Source organism: Lichenostomus cassidix, chromosome 20, assembly GCF_008360975.1.
Source record: "Lichenostomus cassidix isolate B80296 chromosome 20, HeHo_3.0, whole genome shotgun sequence".
Taxonomy (NCBI): Eukaryota; Metazoa; Chordata; class Aves; order Passeriformes; family Meliphagidae; genus Lichenostomus; species Lichenostomus cassidix.
In genome coordinates, this window is record NC_139500.1 from 6257445 (window position 1) to 6280507 (window position 23063).

General features: G+C 46.0%; 1 protein-coding gene across 3 annotated transcripts in view; it reads right to left on the reverse strand.

Annotated features, from left to right (window-relative positions):
* Nucleotides 1–5439: 5439 nt before the first annotated feature.
* The window catches only part of LOC146428630 (uncharacterized), a 41002-nt gene continuing 23378 nt past the window's right edge, over nt 5440–23063 (reverse strand). Inside the window, exons 2-9 of one of the 3 annotated variants that reach the window (XM_085079210.1) lie at nt 22094–22386; nt 11824–12004; nt 9908–10095; nt 9769–9828; nt 9221–9571; nt 8450–8525; nt 7935–8021; nt 5440–7202 (exon numbers count right to left, since the gene is read on the reverse strand). In XM_085079210.1, the coding sequence (XP_084935336.1) occupies nt 6755–7202; nt 7935–8021; nt 8450–8525; nt 9221–9571; nt 9769–9828; nt 9908–10082 (1197 nt within the window). In that variant the 5' untranslated portion in view covers nt 10083–10095; nt 11824–12004; nt 22094–22386 and the 3' untranslated portion in view covers nt 5440–6754. Of the gene's footprint in view, nt 7203–7934; nt 8022–8449; nt 8526–9220; nt 9572–9768; nt 9829–9907; nt 10096–11823; nt 12005–12136; nt 12206–22093; nt 22387–23063 lie in introns of those variants that run through there. The other 2 variants (XM_085079212.1, XM_085079211.1) reach the window with 2 other exon arrangements.

A 23063-nucleotide genomic window follows, 5' to 3' on the forward strand; every position in this document is an offset into this window, starting at 1 on the left:
ACTTTCCAGGCCATTTGTCATCAAAGATTACTCCAAATTCATGACACAGTTTTGCCAGGGCAGGCAGGGTTAGTGGGTTATTTTTCCTAAAGAACAGAACTGGTATGTCCTACCCTCTCTCAGCTCTTTGGAAATGCCCACATTTCCCTGGTTTGTGTTGGTGACTCTCTAGTGACCTGGTAAATGCAGCCCTCTAAGCTGTGCAAGCACAAAAAAGTGGGTCACAGTCTGCAGCAATTATAGGAAAAAATACAGGGATGACAGTTCCAACTTTCAAATTATTCACCAGAAAGTAGGTCTGCTCCTTGCTTTCTCAGGAATTACTTTCCCTCCCACAAATAAACATTCCTACCCCACTCCTCAGAGCATTGACTAAACCAGCACTCAGTATTATATAAATAGGAATTAATTGAATTAATGGCAAAATGAGAGTAAGGTGTAAAATTCGTCTAGCAAGACAATTCATTAAAGTGGCTGATTCAATTTTTAGACCCTAAAGACCTCATTGGAAGGGTCATGAATACATTCATATTTGCTCCTTCCATCCTGAGCCAAGAAATCCATAAACATGTCCAAATGGGGAGGCAGCACTTCTGCAGAAAGCAAACCCAACTTCTCCCTGGTTCATCTCTAAAGAGAGTTGGGAAAAACACTGCTCAAAAACCCTACAGGCAGAGAGCAGTTTGCAGCTCCCTTTTGGTCTGCACAAATTACAACAGGTATTTTTTTGTGGGTGGTCTGTAGCTACTTTCACTTTTTAGTTTCCAGGAGAGGAAGGAGTCCTCTTGCTCAGAGGTGCAAAGGAACGTTCTCAAGTCATTTGGGGAGTGATAAGAAGAGTGGGGTTCTCACATCATGACAGTATTTTATTCTTGGTCCAAATCACTTTAAGGTCCAACATTAAACCCCTGACTTCAGTCCATCCTGTAATGGCTGAAGGGGTCTTCCTATGGCTTTCTGTGACTTTTGGCAATTTATTCTGAATTCAGGTCATGTAAAACCTCAGGGAGACTCAGGTTAGCATGGAGGAGAAATTCTAACACAGGTGAAGGTGAGAACGCTGGATGGTGTTCCCTGCTTCCCTCCTGCCTCTGGGAAACTGAGGGCAAACCAACTCCTCACCTTAGGATATGCAGAAGAGGGATTTGACCCTTCTCCAGCACGACTCCAGTGAGCTTGTTGAACACATAAAAGCAATGATGTTGCTCCTCTGAAGTCCTCTCACTTAAGAAATGATCGATTTTCTCATATTACCAGGATAAAATCTAGCCTGTAATATGTAGGTCATGAACTCGTCTTTCTCCACCTTCCTTGTCTCTGGGCACAGTACAACCAGAATTAATGGCAATAATAATAAACTCCTTTGGAGTTTAACGATTATTCATTAGCAGGAGTACATCAGTTCTGCAGTCCCCTCTCCCCTCGGATGCCTGACACTCTGGGCTATGCTGCTTATATTTAAGAGAAACAATCAATGAGCACCGTGCAACCCTGGCTTTCTGGGCTGTTAATCTCTCCATTACTGAGTTAGGCACAATCCCCTTGGCTTCAGCTAAACCCCTGTGCCAAACAAAAGAACTCACCCAGTCAAACATATCCTTAAAAGTCAGCATGTCACCAAACTGCATCCCATGAGAACAGTGATGTCCTGGGATGGCAGAAACATGCTGGTGACAAGAGGACACCTGGGGCATGTTCCTCACCACCTTCATCTTCCAGCACAGAGGTGAAGAAGCTGAGAAGCCATGTCCATGACCCAAAACCTTCCTGAGACCCTGGGAGAGCCAAGTGGGGCAAGAACCGGGTTGAGAAAACACCACACCTCTGTGGGGTTCTTCCTCCACCATCCAGTGACTTGGGCAAGAACCAAAGTGAGGGCTGAGACCTCAGGAGGCAGCAGGAAGAGCTCCAGCAACCTCAGTGGGACTAATATTTCTCTGGGAGGGACTTTACCAGCCTGTGGCCCTGTGTCTCAAGGGTTTCATCAAGGCCTGAAGCTCATCCTCTGAGCACATCATCTCACCTGATTCCAAATCTTCCAGGGCATTTTCACTGGACTGTGCATCAAGGCAAGGAGATCAACCTGCTGTCAGAAGGCTCCAAGCTCTCTCTCTTCTCTCTTCTTGGCCTCTGAATATAAATCATCCAAGCTTTTATGAGGCAATTCACGGCCAGATTTTATTAGAAGTGGAAGGCCCTTTTATTTCCTCCGTGTATTCAGCACACAGAGAGCTGGTGCTCTGGTTAATTGTATTTCTGTGCTTTCTGTGTTTTAATAATGATCTCCCCAGTTCCATTCAGCTCTGAAAAGGTGGGGGAGATGGAGAGATACGAGTTAGAATAATGTAATCATGTACTGCAGACAGAGAAATTCTGGTAAAAGTGAAGTGTAATGAATATGTGACTGAGGCAGAGACATAAAAGAATGCTTAAAGTACAAAATCTGATGTATTTGCACACCTACCAGGCATGGACAGGCACTCTCAAAAAAAAAAAAAATCAGGTATACTTTTAAGACAAAAGTAAAATTATATTAAGACTTACTTTTATAAAAAAATAGTCCAGAAGTGCAAACACAATGCACACATATAGCTCTGGGGCCACACTCTACGTGTGTTGTTTTATTTTTCCTGGCTTTTTGGAACAAAATAAGACAATGACTTACCAGAACTGGTATTTCTTTCATCCCCCAGCTGAGCTGTCCCTGTGTCACACCCCTGTCCCTGCAGCTGCCTGATGGAAGATCTCAAAGACACTTCCACCATGCACTGCACCACTCCTCCAGTGAAGAAGATTTTCCCAAGTGCATCCAACCAGATCAGAGCACAGGCAGACAGAGATGGCTGTCTGGGGCTCATGTAAAGGCAGCCAGGCTTTGTAAGCCTTGATTAAAACCCTGGGAGGGATTTAGTTCCATTTAAACATTATTTCTTTATCTGATACTCACAGTCTGCATGTCATTAAGTGAATGTGTTATGGTTTCTGGGGGATGCACACAGTGCAGGCATTGAGAGACTCAGCAGTCAGTGTTTCCTACAGGCCACATAATGGGAAAATTAAAATCTGCCTGTACTGGACATGGAATCCCCCAGGCAGGGTCAAGGAAACTAGTTTGAAATAAATGGGGTTAAACACCAAAGAATCTCCTGCTTGTTTTGGCTGGTTTTTTTCCCCACATGAAATCATCCTGCCAGCAGCACCTCTGCAACTGGAATTTTTTTTTTTTTTTTTAAACACTGGCACAGGTTGCCTAGAGAAACTGTTGATGTACCATCCTTGGAAACAATCAAGGCCAGGTTAGATGGGGCTTTGAGCAACCTGATCAAGTTGATGATGTCCCTGCTCTTTGCAGGGGGTTGAAACCAGATGACCTTTAATGGTCCCTTCCAATTCAAACAATTCTGTGCTTTTTATGAAATTGCAGAAGCCTCATGTCGGCCCAGCTAAAATGTAAAGGTTGATAGAGAGCAGGCTGGGAAGGCTCCTATCTTTCCCTGAAAACCTGTGTATTGCTGCCAGTGAGAAACATGCAGCTTCCAGCTGGTTCCTAAGGAAACAAAAGAGGTGTAAGCAGGTGGTGGGTGGTGTGGCAGGGCCCCATCGTGGTGTTTTGGGATGCTGGGAAGCCCCAGAGCCTTGTGAGGTCCCTGCTCAGTTCCTGCCCACCCTGGTTGAGTCAAACCCCTGAGGTCAGCCCTGCTGCTCTGGCTCCTGCTGGAGAGAGAGAGAACTGGATGTTCCATGCCTGTCCTGTATTTGCCAAGGTTGACAAGCACCATTTCTTTTGCTTTTGAACCAAATGCAAGACCTCCTTGGAGACCCTTCTGAGTTTTGACACTTGTTTTCACTCTCCACACCCTCATGCACCCAGAGAGCCCAGAGGCTGAGCAGGAGTATCACCATTTCTAACAAGATGCTGAGCCTTCAGCAGAGTAATTTATCTCAACAGCAAGACCTGTCCAGTTTTTCCCGTTAATCCATTCAAAGTGGGAGGTTAATTCCATTCAGTGGAGCTGCCCTTCACCTCTTCAAGAGAAACACAGGCTTTGAACATCCCCGAGCGAAGCGGCTCTGGCACAAACCCTCCTCCTCCTCTATCTGCCCTGACCCCTGCATCCCCCAGGGAATGCCACATCCCAGTGCTGCGTGATCCTCCTTCTCCTGGCTGATTAGCCGGAGCTGGAGGGTTCAGGGAGGTGAGAGCATGGGCATCCTCACGGTGACGTTTGATCGCCGGCGGCTGCCGCTGCTCCCAATTAGCCTGCAAACGCTGCCTCCGGCTCACAAACACTTTCAAAAATGAAGTTTAACGAAAAGCCGCCTGCGTCGCCTTTCTTCAACCCTCTCTGCCATATCAAAGCCTTTGAGAGTATCTGAGGACAACTTTTACAGCCGAGAAGGGCCCATTGGAGCGCCAGCTCGTTAGCACGGCGGCTGTGCTGCGCACGGAGCTGCAGAGCATCATCCATCAGCCCACTTACCAGGAGCACTCCTGAATACCAGCAAGCGTGTTAGGCTGGGAAGTTACCTCTGAGGGAGATTTTCACGCAGAAAGGTCACCCAGCTCATCTCTTTCCAGGGAGCTGATTAGAGCTGGCGTGTTTCAGGAACTGTGGCACCCCGCAGCAAGTCCGTTCCCAGGATCTTTTTTCTCCCTTCTCTCACAGTCATGATCTGCAGCTCGTCAGAGGGGGCTCAGTGGGGGAGGACAGCAGCAGCACTTATTTTAATAGATAACATTTTTAAGATGGCTTTCCAGGCTGCTGCTTGGCGAGGGATCTGTTGGAGCATCATGCAGGAAGATTGAGAGACACTGGCACAGGTTCCCCAGAGAAGCTGTGGCTGCTCCATCCCTGGAAGTGTCCAAGGCCAGTTTGGACAGGGCTTGGAGCAACCTGGGACAGTGGAAGGTGTCCCTGCCCATGGCATGGGGTGGAATGAGATGAGGTTTTAAGTTCTGCAGGATAAAGCTAGTTGTGCTTCCACAATCTTCTCTTTGATAAGTCAGCATTAAGAACATCACCTGGGGTGTTTCCCTGAGCAGGGATTCCAACCTAAGGCTTGCCATGGGAAGGTCCTGTGTTTCTGGCAGTATATTTCTGCATTGAGGAGGTTTTGGGGCAGTTCTGCTCAGTTTCAGTGTATTTTCAAGGGCTGGATGCACTCTTGGCTCTAAGTGACCACAGCAGACCTGCTCCAGCTGCTGCTCAATCAAGATCCCTACAAAGCAGAAATCATCACCGATGTGTTTGCACAATAGCTAGGAAAATCACTTGCACTGGGAAAACAGAAGGAATATCTTTAGTTATTACCTACAGCAATTTAACATGACTGTTAGAGACATCCAATGAAAATAGAGCCAGAAACATCGGCAAGCCTATCTCCCTCCAAAACCAAAATACATCATAGCATTAACCCTACTTCAATGGATTACCTCAAGAAAAAAAGGCAGAAAGTGGAGGAAAATTCTGAAAATAACAATTTCTTTTTTTTCCCTTTCAAATCAGCTCCTTGTTTCTCCAATACATTTATTTTACATTATTATTTCTCATGTAACTGAGGAAATTAAATACTTGAAAACACACCAAAACATATAAATTATACCAAATGTTTTGATTAATGTAAACCCACTGGCATTTCTTTTCCTGAATAATTTAAAAATTAAGCTGAGAAAAACTATTTCTTGTCTGAGAAGCCTCGGTAACAGGGAATGCTTGGTATTTTGCAGCACTTCTGTTAAGTGGACTGGTGTCAGCACCTCATTCTTTTAATGTTTAGAACAATTTTAACCCACCCACACTCCAGCTCTGAACTACTTAGGAGAAGATGTGTCTTTCTAGCTCTTCTCTATAGTCTCGCAGCAAAGTGTCTGGTTGTACTTGGTTTTTCTTACCTAGGATAAAAATACTGTATTTAATTAATAGTGAGATTATTAGTCCACAATATGTATGATATCTGAAGGAAAGTTGGGCCATATTTTGTCCTCCATCCCTCACTCTTGTGTCATAAAAATGCACAGGATTTCTCCTGTATAGAAATAATCTGGTCTTGAAAGGAAAATTAATGTCATTTCCATGGGTGACCACTTCTCTTGTTCAGCAGGTTTTTGTCAGGGAAGAAAATTCTTCCATATGGCTACATTAAAATAGAGGGAAAAAATCAAATTATCTTTCTCTGAATGCTTTAAGGTATCATTTGAATGAGTCAGCCTTTCTGTTACTGCAGGAAACTTTAAAACACATTCCCTGGGAGCAAAGAGAGTAAATATTGTCCCACAGGCAGAAGGAGGCAACCAGAGGCATGCAGAGAGAAGCTGGGTTGGGTGACAGAGTCTGTCTGCAGCTAGGCTGCCTATCCCAGAGCCAACATTTCTTCCTAATCCACTGCAAGGTGGAACAGAGCTGCCTTCCTGACGCATTCTTGGACCCAAATGGAGACCTGGAGTTTTTGAGCACATCATCAAAGCATTACAGAGGTGATTACATGTACCCACAGTGAGGTTTGCACACAGACTGGATGGGAAGGAACGCATAGAGTGCAAAAACCAAGCCAAGCTGGGCAAAACTCCTGCTCAATTAATGCAGGCAGAGGTTTGGCAGTGAAAGGTTTGAGCTGTGTTTAGCACATGGTTCACTTGGGTTGGCTCCCTGGGGGAAATCTGCTGAACAGCAGCTGCTCAGGCTCATCTTTCCTGGGAAGGCTGCTCAGGTACACCCATGGGAATGGCAGGAAGAGACACCAAATCCCCCATGCCTCACAGACATTCTGTCTTAAACTTCTGCCTCAGGGCTTTCTGCACGTTCTGGATCTTCTCTGTGATCACGGTGTCACTCAGGTGATCCCCAAACTTCTGCTTCAGCAGCACCCTGATGATTTTGATGCAGCGTTCGTCCATCATGGGCTTGGCCTCCCGGAAGGTGTTGCCCCTGCGGCCCGTGATGGAGTGGCTCTGGATGTAGTCAGAGGTGAAGAGTTTGTAGAGCAGAGTCTTGCAGGCTGTGCTGATTTTCTGGTCAAACCTGATGGTCTCTTTGAGCTGCTCCTTGGTGTAGCCGTTGAAGAGCTCCACCACCTCGCACGGCTGCCGGTGGGGCTCTTCCTGGAAGGACAGAGATTCCAGCCTCTGCACCTTCTTCTTCAGAGAGAGGACATCCTGTTGGAGGTCCAACACCATCCTCTCCAGCTGCTCGATCTTCTCTACCCTAAAAAGTTAAAGTGGCTTTTGTAAGGGGAAGAAGACACCTTGTCCTCACTGTGGATGTCAAACCTCCACCCACAAGCAGTGATTTCATGCCTTCTGCAAACAGGGCCAGGACAACTTCTCCAACAGAGAATCAGCCCTTCCAGCTATTCCTGGGTGAGGAGTAAGGCAGGAGGGAAAAAATGATGTGGCCTGGACTTTTCAGTAGCTCAGGAATGTTCAGTTTAACCCTCAACTCCCTCCTGTCATGCATACAGGGAGACTTTGATGCTCTATTTCCTCCTCAGTTGTAAGGAAAGACATAAAGCCTGTCCTGCAAGTCCCAGGACACATATATTTGTAGTATTAAAAAACAGACTTGTGGGAAATGACAATACAAGAACCATAACTTGAATTTTTCGGCACCCATTTCTGTGCAAGAAAACTGTCCCTAGTGTCACTTTATCACTGGATACTTGTCCTGAAAGTAATGAGCAATAAAACAAGGAACACACCACCATGTTTTGACTGTTATAGGCAAGAGCTTTGTAGTTTCTGCACTGTTTTAGAGCCTTCTTGCATCTCTAACTCCAAACCCCCACAACCAGAAACACCTGGCTCTGATTATAAAGAGACTCAGCAACTTTGGGGTTTAAAATTGCACCACTTTGTCACCCAGCTGTGAAGTCACTGCTTGCTCTTGTAGTGAGGAGGAAAACACAGTTAGGAACAAGTGCCTTCTTTTGCTAATTACCTTTCCATCTCACCAGGACTGAAATTTTTGTGAACCCTCTCGAAGCCATCCGTCTCTTGTAAAGTATCAATCTTACGCTCTTCACGGCTGGAAGAAACAAGTAAGTTAAACAGCACAGCCACAAACAGCTTCATGCTCATATTCATATTCATTCCTGAGGAGAATTATCTGTAATTCAAAGCAAACTCAATTCTGTTTCCATTTGCAGCAAGAATAAAATGGATTGAGAGGGAATTTTAGGGATTCTTTATGTGGATAAACTCTTGTGTATCCCCCTGGCCCACACATATGGGTGAACTCCCATTGACCCCCCAGGAATCAGGACTACAGAACACAGACTCATTTCTCTGCTGTATGTGCCCACACAAATTCCTGTTATCTTCTGTGCTTTGGGTTTAAGCCTCCAAGAACATCTACTCAAAGCAAGCACTGCCAGAGAATGGAAGCAGAGTGGGCAGAAATCAATACAAGTGGTGTCAAACATTCAGGGTCATCACTGTACTTCAAAGTGTTACCTGTTCAGACAGATGTGCTGCTGGCATGGGGACAAAAGGCCATCTGACTTCCTCTTCACTGGAAGGGTGACGTAATCTGCAGCAAGGATGGGAAACAAGCTGAAGAATCAGCTGTTGAACAGGTCCTGAATCCCTCTGTGTCCAGAACAGATTATACTAAGAACTTCTGCTAGACAGTGATCCAGACATGCTTTCCAGGACTGATCAATGGTGATTTGTTATTAGAAAAAGGTGGCACCTCAAGGGCTTCTGTTCCCAGCAAAAAGATGTGGTGGGCAAGGCAAGCAGAGACCACATGTCTCTCCGGATGCTGCTGATGCTGCTGTCAGTCAGCAGGTAAATAACACACTAACATATTTTCATAAGTGCATTTAATGTGTGTGGTAGTGGGTGGGAAAACAGGGAAACAGGCAAATCTGAGAAGGTTTAACTAATTGAGACACGAGGCTTTTGGGAATTTCAGTTATTCAGGCAGACATTCATTTAGATTGTCTTTTAGCTTGTGGGGAGAGAACTGCTAGCCCAAGAGACAGAGCTGGTGCCTGACAGAGCAGATACCACACACTAACATAGAGACACCTCCTTTTAGACAGCCCTCCTGGAGGAGATCCCCCTGCTGTAAGGGACCAGAAAATGTCATCTCTTACCTTTGTAGCCCTGAGACAAAGCACACACAGCCTGGAGAAAAGCAGAAGTTTCCTGGCTCCTCTGCAGTTCCCTATCCCACCCTGCTACTCAGGACCAGGCAGCAGAGCTAGAACACAAGGTTACCTCTGGTAGCTGGACCAGCCCTGTCCTCTTCACTCTGGGAATTCCCTGGCCCTGGCATGGCCATGGTGATGAAGGTGGATGGAGGTGTGAAGGCGCTGGCTGGGTGGGGAGGACCTGCCAGTGAGCGAGAGCTTCCTGCTGCACTTCCCAGGACACGTCTGTCCTTGAGGATGGAGGAGCTGCCAGCATCATGGGGCAGGCTGGCCTCAGCAGCCCTCAGCAGTGGATTTGCAGGATAGGTCCTGTCACTGGGGTATTTCCTGGATGCATTCCCTGGGGTCCATTTGGGGAAGGTTTTCCTGGATTTTTTTGGTGGGGATGGCATCATGCTGTGGACAGCTGGTTCTTCTTCTGAAAGGAAGGCAGATACTCAGGATGTGCAATGGAGCATCAGTGTTGTGGATCTCCCACCTCCCTCCCACCCCGTGCTTTGTACCCTGATTGCAGTGATATGAAATTTATTATGGGACTACACCATGCCCAGCATCCTCCCACCCAAAAAACCCCATGGAAGTAGAAGGGTGCAATGCTCAAAAGCCCTTACTCACTTAACTTCTCCAGGAGCTGTCGATCTTCCAGCAGCTTCTTCTCCAAAATATCTTTGTGCTCTGTAGGAAGACAAGATTTTGGAAGGTTGCTCCCGAGCAGCCCCAGATTACAAACCCAGGCCAGGGGGGAGTCACTCACCACTGATGCCTTCCACCACGCCCCAGTAGAGCCCACTGAAGCCGGGGCAGCGGGCCAGGACCTGCTCCCCCACGGTGTAGAGGTGGAAGGGCTTGCGGGGCTCCTTGATGTTCTCGATGTTGATGACCCGGCTGCCATCAGGCCAGCTGATGAGCATGTAGAGCTTGGCTGACATCAGGGCTGCCCACCTGGAGCAGAGGGAGGAGTATGGGAATGTCAGCACGGGAGTTTGGGCTCTGCCCTGGTTGGGAGTGTTCACAAATGGGGCTTTACCTGGGGTAGCACAAGCTGCAGATATAAAATATTTGGCCCTGTGTCTTCTCTATCTGTTATTTCTCCTTTCCCCTTCCTGCCCTTCTGAGCTTGCCTCATCCTAAAGCCCTTCACTGAGAGGCTGTCTTGGGTCCAGCTGAGCACAGCCCCACATACCTTCAGTGCATCCAAGTGTCATTTGAAGTGAGAGTCCTGCCATGTCTCACCAGGGGTCAGGCAGGGCCAGCTCTCACTGCAGACACTTGGAGCAGACTCTGGAAAAGGCACTGAGCAGACACAGGATGGTTCCTCTGTCCCGTGAGCCATCACAGCTCAAATTATTTCAATGGATCTACAGCAATTTGCTCCAGTGCAGGGCTGTATCTGTGTGATATTGAGGCAGTGCAGAGAAGAGACTCGAAAAGACCCAGGGGTACTCTAGGAAATTAACATTCCTTTGCCTGTGCAGTTATTTCCCCCAGTAAACATCAAAGTGCTTTGATAAACAGAAGAACAGCAAACTCCCTTCATTTCACCCATGGGGAAACTGAGGCACAGACTGGTGACAGACATATCTAAGGCAGTCAAGCAACAAAGCTGCAAGGAGCTGGATCCTAAGTCCTGGCTCACTGCTCTACCCACTGAAATACCTCTTTTTTTCCCTTAGAGCTGCAGACTTAAATCACTGAAGAAACTGGAGTGCCAGGCTGGTGATGATTCCCAAAACCTCCTGTGCCAGAGGAGCAGCTGAGGAGCCAAGGGCTGCTGAGCTCAGGAGGGGTTTCTTTCCAGCTTGCAACCAACACATCATGGATAGGGACACAATCAGGCAGAGGCCACCTGCTAGAGCTCCTAAGGGCCGTGGCAGAGCATCACCCCAATCCTGCCTGCTCTGCTCAGCAGCAGGATTTGGCAGAAGGGTTCTGGGGACAGGGCTGGGCACCATGTGGAGAATGGCCACGGTGTCCAAAGCTGATGGGAGGGACCTGAGGCAGGGAGGGGAGAGGTGGAGCAGAGACAAGCTTGCTGGAAAGGCAGCTAGGACCCAGTTTATTCCAGTTTCTTGTTTTGTCTCCACACCCTAATTAAAGTCCTGCCTGGATTTGATTCCTCTCACTTGGGAGGTTCAAGTTCACCCTGGAGAACTTTCTCCTTCCCTGCCTCCACCACCATCAGCTGCAGCAAAGCTCCTTGCAGGAACTGTAACTCTCCCCAAGCCTGACAGCCTGCCCTGCTGGCACAGTCTCACACCTGAATTTCTCCAACCCTTTTCTCCTGACTGAGACACACTCTGGCATTGATTTTTAGCAGGAATTATCTGTGTTCCTGTCTCCCCACATCCCCTTCCCTGCAGCAGGCAGCTGCCCCCAGCCCTCCCCCAAACACAGGGAAGGCTACAGACTAGAAACTGGGAAAAATGCATAGCTGAGCTCTCTCCCTTCCAGAAACAGAGCTCTACATTCCAAACAGCAAACAACCCCAGCCCAAACAGCCCTCTGGAGGGGTTTGCCTTTAACATTTAAAGAAAACACACTGATCTTCCTTCCCCATGAACCAGTTGTTAATTTACCCTTATGAATGCAACAAAACTACACAAACACACAAACAGAAAGAGAAAAAAATAGAGAGATCACAATCCTGATAGCAACAGAGCTGCTCCTTGCCTGGTTAGCACTGCTCCAGGTGTTGAGTCTTGCAAGATGTCTCCTGTCTCTCCAGATCTCAGCTGCCTGCTCCAGGAGAGGAGGTGACCGGACACTTCCTTGCCTTGGGCTTGTCCCTTCACCACAGTTCCTTGTCAGGTCTCCTTTGTCTGGCTTGGAAAGCTCCCACCTGCTGTCCCCACTGCAAAGAAAAAAAAAGAGCTTTTGCTTTCTTTTTTCCTGGTTGTTTTGTTCCAGCATTATTATTCCTGTTATTTTCCCATTTACATATAATATTTTTTTTCCCTTAGCTTGTTTCAGGTCTGTTTCTTACAGGGAGACAGAGCAGAAGAGAAGAGAAAAAGCCTTGGGTTTTTTGGAGCATGAATAAACCTTGCATTTCCATGAGTTATTCATGAATAATTCATGAAAATGCATGATTAATTCAGGTTCATGAATTATTCAGGAATAATTCTCGAACATTCCTGGTTAATTCATGCTCACACAGCGAGTGAGTCAGGCTCTAGGGCTTGGAGAATTCCTTTCTCCCTGAGACAGGAGAAGAGAGGCTTAGAGAAGCTGCATTGTGCACTTGATGTTTACTGCCTCTTAGAAGAGAACATATTTTGGGCCCTTTTTAAAACAAGGACTTGAAGAGAATTGAAATGCCTGCAGCCTCCTGCCCACAGAGGAATAACACAGCACCAAAAGAAAAAAAAAAGAGAGAAAGAAATTGGACTTGCTCACAGAGGAAAGCCTGGCAGCAAGTTTTATTCTCTTTCAAAGCATCTTTCTCCCCCCACCTCCAGATTTCTCCCTGGTTAAGATACATCTCACTCTTTCAGTTTTTACCTGCTGTGCAACAAAAGGACAATTCACATGGGTTTCTGCTTGAGGAATCAAAGGGAATTCCCATGCCACATGCCCATCTGTCCCTGTGTGTGTGCACACAGCCTCTTCTCCCAGGAAACAACCAACAGGACAAGAGGAAATGGCCTCCAGTTGCAAGGGCGGAGGCTTAGATTGGATATTAGGGAAAAATTGTTCACCAGAAGGATTGTCCTGCACTGCAGCAGGCTGCACAGGGCAGTGGTGGGGTCACCATCCCTGGGGGGATTTAAAAGAAGTGTGGGTGTGGCACTTGGGGACATGGTTTAGTTGTGGGTTGGGCAGTGCTGGCAGAACAGTTGGACTGCATGATCTTAAAGGGCTTTTCCAAGCTAAAAGATTCCATGGATCTACGCAAAGCTCCTTGACTCAGTGTCCCAGCCGCTGGTAGAGTCACTGGGCTCAGCAGGTCAGGCCTGGTGCTCACACCAGTGCAGACATCAAGTTGACAAGCACAGCTCTGTGTTCCTCCCAAAAAGGTCACTGCTGCAGCACCTGGGGTTTGCTAACCCTGGGTTTTATATCCCCACTGCATGGAGGATTACATGGCATGGCAAAGGATGAATCCCATGTGGCTGCAGCCTGCCATGGTCCAGGCTGGACACCAGCATTTGAAGACACAGTGGGCTGTCTGCACAAGCTGCCTGCCCAGCCAACCATCCCACCCCAGCCACTGGATGAGATGGAAAAACAGCTAGGGAGTGACTTCAAACAGCACTGTCTGGTTTATCTCAACCAAAACCAGCACTTGAGGTTGTTGGGTGAAAGGGAGAATTGAGATGTTCAATGACATATTAGACAAGGATCTTGATCAGATTCACAGAGTAACAAAAATTCTGTATCCCAGATTTGCAATATTTACAGCTAGAAAATACACCTGTCAGCCCAGGTAAAAGCAGATGTCCAATAGAGAGCTGGTTGAGATTAGGTAACAAGCAGATATGAATTAAAAAGCAGCAGGATGTGACTTCTGTGTAGTTCTGAATGATACTGCTCAAGACTGAGAACTGCATAGTAATAAGAAATGGAAAAGCAATGACAAGGAGAAAAATAATAGAGACACACAACAATGGAGATGAGATTGGATTCTGCTTTGATGCAGGACCTAGTGCCAATAAAATCTGCCTAGGAAGTGGTCTGGCTTACACAAGCACTGTTTGCTTTCCTTTGAAGAACAACAATATCCAAAACATAACAGATGAATAGTCCTGGGGAGGGGATTGGTAATTCAAGTGCAAACCGCAGGAGAAGGAAGGATTGCAGGAACCACAAGAGGAAGACAAATTGTAGTCTCATCAAACAACAGAAAAGTCAAGTGCCTGTTTATAAATATACAGTGTTTGTGTTGAATTATTCCAGGAAAATGCAAGTCTGAAGTGAATCCCAGGTGTTTGACTTCATGAAAATTAGCAAGTCCTGATTAGATTTCCCTCCCAGTGGGTGAATACGAAATCCCTGGGCAGATGCCTTGATTCCAGCTGCAGGCAGAATTACTGTATTCAGGAACCTCTCCTCTGCATCTCCCAATTCTTTGAAAACAAATCCCACACTGCAGCCCCTGGTGCCAGCATGTCACCCCTGGAGATGAACTCACTGAGATTTAGATTTCAGCCACGACTGAAGAACAACAAAGGCTCCTTTGTGATCTTACCCAGAGATACACCCAGGGAACAGCGTTCAGCAGCTGTTTGAGTGCTGCCCGGGTCTTTATCAGAACAATCGTAATTGATGTTTGAAGGGATTTAAAGTGCAAACACGGGTGGTTTTAATCCTCCTTTTCACTTAACCTCAGCAATGTTGCTCTTTTTTTGGCTGGGTTCAGCAGCCCAGACAGAGAGTCCTGGAATGGTTTGGGTTAGAAAGGAACTTAAAGACCACCTCCTTCCAGCTCACTGCCTTCCACCAGACCAGGTTGCTCCAAGCCCTGTCCAACATGGACTGGAACATCTCCAGGACTGGGGCAGCCACAGCTTCTCTGGGCAACCTGTGCCAGTGCCTCACCACCCTCACAAGGAACAATTTCTTCCCAATATCCAACCTAGCCCTGCCCTCTGTCACACTGAAGCCATTCCCCCTTGTTCTGCCACTCCAGGCCCTTGTCGAAAGTCCCTCTCCAGCTTTCCTGGAGCACCTTTAGGCATTGGAAGGAGCTCAGGTATCTCCCTGGAGCCTTCTGTTCTCGAAGCTGAACACTCCCAGTTCTCTCAGCCTGTTTCCAAAGCAGAGCTGCTCTAGAACTTGGAGCATCTTCATGGCCTCCTCTGGAGTGGCTCTAGCCATTCCACATCCTTCTGATGCACTTCACCATTTTCAGAAAGCAGCCACAGTTCAATAATTGAGAGTCAAGAGCAACAGGGCTCGTTAATGTCTATCAACACAATGAAATGCCACAGGAGCCCTCAAGCCCTGTGGTTTACCAAAAGCAGCCCTGCATCACTCCCTCACCACCAGGACAAGGGCAGGGCATGGCCAGGAGGGATCAGCACTGCCAGGGCAAACAGTGGGCGCTGCCCTTTGTAACCAGCCCAGTCTGGGGTGACAGGATGGCGGATGGAGTCGTTAGGATGGATCTGAGGACAGGTTTGCAGCCCATGGGGACAAACACCGGAGCGTCAGGCACTGTCTGTACCCAGGAGCCACCACTCAGTGGCATTTTGCATTTGTAATGAAACAAGTACAAGTGCCATCTCTGCCTGCGACGCAGGGAACAGTGAAACACGATCCAGGCTAATGAGGCTGGAGTTAACTGCATTTTAATTAAAGAATGTCTCTTTTCTAATAGGCCAGAAAGAAGCTCAGTTACTCAGACATGGGAGGAAAGTCACCACGAGGGTCAGCAGCCAGACCCTGCAAGTCCTACCTGACAGAGTTTGCTAAATGTTTCCTGGATTGGAGATTTCCCCTGTTATTTTTCATGTGACAGAGGCCAGGAAACAATGAGAAAATCAGAATCTAAATGCATCAGGCACATCTTTCCAATGGGCTCTGCAGAGAGTCCACTGGCTCTAAGGGCTTCCCATTTATTTAATGCAAGTTCTTATTCCTTCTCTATAATTGCCCTGAATTAATAAATATATATTTTTTGAGACAAAGGTATTTTATTTCTCTTCAGAAAAGGGTTTCCCCTTCAAAATCCCATTCAAAAACCCCTTCTTTTTCACCTAAACAGCTTCCCACCATTTTGCAAAGCCTCTTTTTCAAGCTGTCTGTATTTATTTGACCTTTGTGCTCTACAGCATCTGTTTCCTTATCTGCTTGGCTGGCTGATTTCTTGGGGTTCCTTTTTGAGCTTTGCAGTGAGATAGCAGCAGCACAGTTAGCAAAAAAAAAAAAGAGGGGGAAAAATCAGCTCAAAAATGGAAGGAACTTTAATTGAGAGAAGATAGCACTATAAAACATGATGGCTTTTAAATGTCCCCAAATCTTTTTATTACTCTCCCAAGTATTTAGCATTAGCCTCTTGTTAGTATTCAAGGGGACATGAAGGGGACTAGCAGGGATTAATCAAACTAAAGAGGTACCAGAAATCAAAGAATAGATCATTCTTATGAGACTGAAAAGGAAGACACTATTTTACATTGCAATTACAGATGAAGGTACCTGGGAAATACAAACCTGCTTAACTTCAGGTATCTGAGCAGCTCCTGAGAAAGTGGAAGGACTGACCACATTTTTTCAATAAAGCAGATCTTGCCTAGTCACAAAGTCAGAAAAAAACGTAATGTTTCGCTTAGTAACAAACATCCTGTTTGAGGTTTGTTACTAAGGGAAGGAAAGGGGAGGAAATACCACAGCAAGAAAGGGCTAGTGTGAAAAATTCATCTCATCGCATTGCCTCTAGGATTCACATCCCTGGGGGTTTGCCACCCTTTTCCTCACCATTCCTGGACGGAAAGGTGCTCCAGGGACATGAGGTCTGTGCTTGGGAGCAGCAAATCTGAGTGATCAGCCAGCTCTGTGCCACCAGCTGCTCCTGCTCCTCCTCTGAGTCACTGTCCCATTTCCTTGGCGAGCGCAGCTGCAGGTAACTGAGAGCAGCTCCAGCGCCAAGAGAACATCTTGTTTCCTGTTACTCCAGCAGCACAACTCTGATTCCAGATTCTCCCCCTGCTGCTAATTAATTAAATATAATCAGGAGCATGTTAGCAGTTGCAGAAGGGACTTGCCAGGTGGCACATGCTGCCTCCAGCCCCCTCCACAGCATCCCCGTGGAACAGAGCTCTTTTTCCTCAGCATTTCTCAGCTGGTGTACCCCCTCCCAGTTTTTGCCCTGTTTCTGGCAGAAAGCACCAAAAAGAATGTTGGCATTAGGAGGGAATGTGTTTTGGGCTGATTTTGGACAAGAAGGTGCACCAGGTGGGACTTCAACCCTCTCCCCAGTGCCTTGGGCTGCTGTACTCCATATAGAAGTTTCTGCAACAGCACCTGATCCTCTGCCAAAAAGCAGGAAACCCTCTGACTTCACCTAACGTGGTCAGAGCACTAGTTATTTCTCACAGGGCTTTTGATTCTGCTGAATAACTCAATAAATTCTCTCCAACCTCTCACAGCTTCAGCCCTTGCAGACCAGGCTGCATCACACAAAGCCACCTCAGTGCCACCACACAGGCAGGATGGTTTTATCCAGGACACCATCCACAGGGATGCAAAGAGAATGGAAAGCTCTGTCAAACATGCTGTAAAATCAGGCAGAGAAATTGTCCTTATCCAGCTGTCTCTGCAGGCCCTACTTCCAGGCCTGGCACCAGAAAGTAGGCTCTTGTGCAAATAGATCTGTCAAAATCCATGGGAACGATCCCCACCCCAGCTCTGCTTACTCAAAGCGGCATCATTTTGGTACCTGACTGCTTCAAAGGGGAAAGAATATTCTCTCTAATTTGCTAAATTGACAAATTTACTCCTCTCAGGAGACAATCTCATCTCCACCTTCTACCTCTTTAGCTTTGTACACTCACTTCATAACACGAAAAGATTTTCCCTTAATTTCTTCTCCGGGAAAGCAGGAATTGATCTTTTGATTTGTGGCACTTTAAATTGAGATGCTGACTACAAAAATCCACTGCTCATCACATCAAATTTGATCCAATAGTGCCAATTACTTCAGTAATGGAGATCTTTACGGGGATGGGTGGAAAAGACAGGATCTAAATGGATGGGTCTTCTCACATGGAAGAGGCAGAGGAAGAAGCAGAATCTGGCAAGACAGCACTGCTATAAATTAGGGTATCTGCTGTGCATGGCAAGACAAAACATGACACATTCCTCATCCTGTCTCTGGATGTGATCCAACCCACTTGTCTCCAGCTATAGAAGTGTGGTGCAGAGCCTGGTCCTCACTCCCCTGACAGGTAAATGACAGAGCTGAGCTGATCCCAGCCTGCAATCCCTGTGGAGTGACAGCACAGACTTGTACAAGATGCAACTCGTGTGTTTGCAACAAGCACAGCATTCACGGGCAGGGAAGGATTGACTCTTCATCCTTCCCACTATCCAGGTTTTTCTCTAGGAAAATCCACTCTCTAGTGTGGACAAGGCAGTAGAGATGGAAGGTTTTGGGTGCCCCAAAAAGCCATCAGCCTGTTCATCCCACAGGTCCCACTCACAACCAGCAGTTCTGCAAAGAGTGGGCACCAAACTGGTCACTACTGGCATTGCCTGTGCTCTGAACTGGGAACTGTGGATCACCATCAGCCTTCAAGTGTTTTCTAGAGTGAAGTATTTTACACAGTCCCCTACAGATTCTGGTTCTGGGTCAGTTCCACTGTGGGTTTTGGGAGAGTTTAGGCAAACACGGTCTCCCCAGTCTGCAGCTGGGGCTTGGGGCTTCCCTCCAAACTACAGCACAGTAAAATGTATTAAGGCCACAATGAAAAACCCCCTGCCAAGCCCTCTTTAGTCTCTCTCAACTCATAATTCTAATTGTGAAATGTTATTTAGGAAGATCAGACCGATCAAAAGCAGGACATTTTTGTGGATTTTTGCAAAAATGCTTTTTGGAGGTTTAAGATGGAGTGATTTTCACTGAAGTCATTATTCCCCTTTCAAATTTTTCAGCATCCTGTTGTTTTGACTTTCCACATTTATCTCCTGCCAACCTTTACCTGCCCTGAGCAAATAATTTTGCTGACAGCTGCCATCTCCATGTGCCATTTGCTGAGCATCACCTGCATGAGGCCTCAGGTGTACACTAAGGAAAACTCACTTCTTCATATTCTTTGCAGAACCAGGGAAGATCTTGCTTGCTCAGTTGTGCAGTGAGATAGTTTTCTATTCAAACCTACTCTGTGTGGCATCACTGATGTATTTTTGACTCAGAGAAATCTGTTTATTGTCTGCTCTTAAATAAAGAGCGAGCAGCTCGGTGAGCAACACCACAGCAGAGGAAACACAAACAGGCTTGTTACTCAAACACCATTTCTGAAGGGATTGTGCTCTGCTTTTCAGATGAGATTAAGAGCTCAATTACAGTAGAGAAAGAGCCTTTCATTAAATCGCACATATAATAAGGACAAATTATAAAGCTCTTCAGAAGCAAATCTGTGTCAGGCTGCTGGGTAAGGAGGCCCTTCAGGGGGAGCCTTCAGCAGTTTCTCCTGCCCTTCTGGAGAAATGAGTCCTACCCACCTCATTGAGCCATGTTTTTGAGGAAAGTTCAAAACCAAAATTCTCTGGAGCATCCAGTTCTTTGCATCTCTTTCAGGAACAGAGATAAACAGTATAAGCAACCATCCCCTCATGTTTGTAATGAGTGGGGTGAAGCCTTGGGTTAGAACTGGTGTGCACAGTTTAGAAGTGCAATGGTTTGTTCTGCCAGCTCAAGAAAAGCCCAGAAGCTCAGTGCTGCCTCAGTCCCAGATCAGTAACAGGAGATCAGCTGTGGAGTTTAAAGAATTTTAGGGCCCAGCAGCTAAGGGATGAATCAACTACTTAAAGATACTAAGATCAGTCTCAGATTTGTCACTTGATTTTTTTCCGTTGTTATTCTGCTCTCCTGGAATATATTATGGTTAATTAAAGGCAGTTAGTTAATTGGATTGTGAGCAGGTGCTGGTGAAAGAAAACCCTTTGAAATGCCACACCAGAGATTCATTGAAATTCCCTTTGAAAAGACACTCCAAAACTTGTAATCTGTTGATGAAAACAGTCAAGGAAAAAAGAAAAACAACAGTGTTTTTCAGGAGGTTTCACAGCCCAGGCAACTGCAGACCCATCAAACATTAGGATTGAGGGTTGTCATTCCCACACCAGGAAACCTTTCAAAGACTCAAAAGCTTTCATTGAAAAGCAGTGCCTGAATGTATAAAGTTGAAAAATGAGCCACGAAGGCCTAATATTTCCATCAAAGACAGGATGAGATGAATAGGAGAAGATGACCAGGCTCTTCAAAAGCCAGACCTCAGAGCTGAGACAGGATTTAATCTTGATATCCCTCTAGTTATCCAGAAAAGGATCAAGACATGTGAAGGAGCTTGGAAAGCAAGAGTGCTCAATGCAGCACCATGAACACAGAGGAAGGGAGAGAAAATACAGCTGAATACATCCTAAAGCTCTTCTTTGGACTGACCTGATGTCTGGTGCAGTGAGTCATAGAAAACTTGCTCAAAACATGGGTGGCAGAACTGAAAATGTTCACTGATAAGCAATAGAAATAATTAAGAGTATATAGGAGTGAGTGTAGTGATGAGAACCTGGAGAAGAAAGAACCCAAAAAGGCCAGACATCATGTAATATTGTGCATAATGAGGGTAAAATACATGTTGCTATTCATTATGTATCAAAAGCATTATAGAATAATTTGGGTTGGAAGGGACCTTTAAAGGTCATCTGGAATGACAGACTGTTCAAAGAAACAGAAAAACAACATATGAACTGCCAGGGAAAACTGTATTGAAAGCAACCTAGGATTAGAGCCAAACCAGCAACATCTTATCTCAGAACTAAAGATTTATCAATAACCAATGTTGTCTGCCACTGTGGGGAACACTAAACCAAAATCCCTCCACTCCAGTTTTCCCATGCTGTGCTGTCAGACCTCTCCATGCTCTGCAACTCCTTCAGAAATTGAACTTTGTGATGTGACCCCAGAGTGGCAGCAGCACATATGAAGCACCACCTCAGAGAAGTGCATCACCACTTCTACAAAATAAGGCAGTTTTTACCTGACCATCAAGCAACACAAGTTCTCTGGAAAGCACTGGGTGCAAGATAATCAGGGACAGAAAAGGGAAGTGTCTGTGGAACAGAGGTCTGGTTTAAATACTGATTAGGTTGTTAACAGCTGGTTTCATTAGTCTGCCTACAGACAAATCGTAATTGCTGAGTGGCTAGTGCAGGGTGAAAACCCATTTTGGTTTATTAATGTTCTCGGAGCTGCAAAGCTGTCAGTGGAATTATTTTTAAAATGCCTTGTAAAGTTTATCACTTCTCGAAGAACATGTCAGCCTGATAGACTGGGGTGTGAAATTTATTCCCCAATAAAAAGGAGTTCAAATGCAGTTTAATAGCACTTGAAGTATTCTGCTCTGAGAAACTGTCCCCAAAGTCCAGGTGGACCTTTCTCCATTGGTGCTCTTAGAAGTTTGTGGAAGCTGCAACTCTGGTGTTTATTTTACAGGAGCATTTACAGCCCAAGGGTCAAGACCAAAGCCATAAAATCCTGCTCAAGCCCTGAACTTTCTCAAACCAGAAGTACACTTGTATCTAAAGGTCTGTCTGGAGCCCAGGACTACTAAATTTGCTCTAGTAGAGATCTGTTATAAAGCTTAGCTGGCAATGAATGTAGACTTTTATCTTAGCTTAGTTAAATATTCCCCCTAAACCAGCATAAATTAAAATCTCCCCACTATAATTCATGGCTTGTCTACTCCTAATTTACTCTTCCTACTTGCCCTAAGCACCATCCTTACTCATACAACAGTTTGATGGCTCTCATTAAACTTATTACTTTACAGACATATGTTGGATTAAAGTTTACCTGAATGAGAGCTTTATCCAGCTCCTGCCAGAGCTAATGGAGAAGGCATTTCAGTTTATTCAAAGCAGCTGTTATCTCAGAAAAAGGATCTTGCTTAAATTAGAATAAAAGTTCTGCCTGAACCAGTATTCCTTTGTTTCCCACAACCATTCATTAAAAGCCCTCACTCACTTAAGAGCTTTTTATATAATTTCTAGCATTCACTACATGGCCAATTATTAAAAGAGCCCTGAACCTGCAGTGCAGTTAATGACCATATCTGACATATTTTTTACAAGTTTTTTCTTTCCACATTTTCTTCTACAATAGTTAACCAGGTGTCCTCTCCCTTTTTATCTCCTGTTTAATCCATTTACTCTCATCTTCCATGGCACAGCACACGATGTTTCCACAAGACCAGCCTGCACCAGCCACTCTTTCAAAACTCACCCGTAAAATCCTGACCTGGGGCCTTTACACTCCCACCTCTTCATCTTCCCAGCCACGGAGGACAGTCAAGGTCAGCCAGATGCAAATGAGGTGTCTGAAGCCGAGGTGTGATGAGGCGGTGATTGCTTGATGAGCACAGGAGGAGGAAAGGTCTTGGCTGTGCCTCGTTTTTGAAATCACCCTCAAGCAAGGAAAATTAAGGACAGAGCAGTGATGCTCCTCTGCCAGCTCCCCTGTATCATGGTTTCTGTCACGACGTCAAAGACAGGCAGCTCACACATATTTTCTGACTCCTGCTAGGATGAAAACATTAAAAAATAGGAAAAGAAACACTTATTAGGGACTTTTATCTTGTGAGCTCAGGATTCCCGGCTCTCTTACAAAGGGGGAAGGTTAATCAGACAAAGGGTATAAGAAAGAGCCTCAAATTGTCCAAAATCCCAGCAAAATTATTTTTTCCTATGGAAGCTTTTGCCAAAACTGGTCGCACTTCAGGCCCTTTGTACATCCATTTCCTGATGTGCCTCTCACAGTGGGGTGTTCCCACTGCTCCAGGGACCCCACACAAACCTCATGGCACCACACAGACACAGCCCAAGGAGCTGATGTCATCCCTCCAAACCTGGGTACCTGCAAGAGGCACCTCTGTGCTGAGCTGAGCCTGTTTCTCCCCAAAACGAGGTGGTCAATTTATCCTTTAAAAGATTGACAGCAGCATTCTTGTCTTCTCAGAAAGAGACATTATTTCACATCTATAATCTCCACACCGAGACTTTATTCCCTAAAAGTGGTCCAAGGACATAGGCAGCAGCAAGGAAGGCCTTGAAGTGATTCAAGTTTAACCCAAGAGAACTCTCTGTTCCCTGTGAAAGCTCAGACAAGCAGCAGAGAAAGAATTAATGCTCCCATAACTGGCATCTAAGAGCCACAGGGCAAGTCAAAAGTTGGTTTTAGAGAATGAAGGAAATAC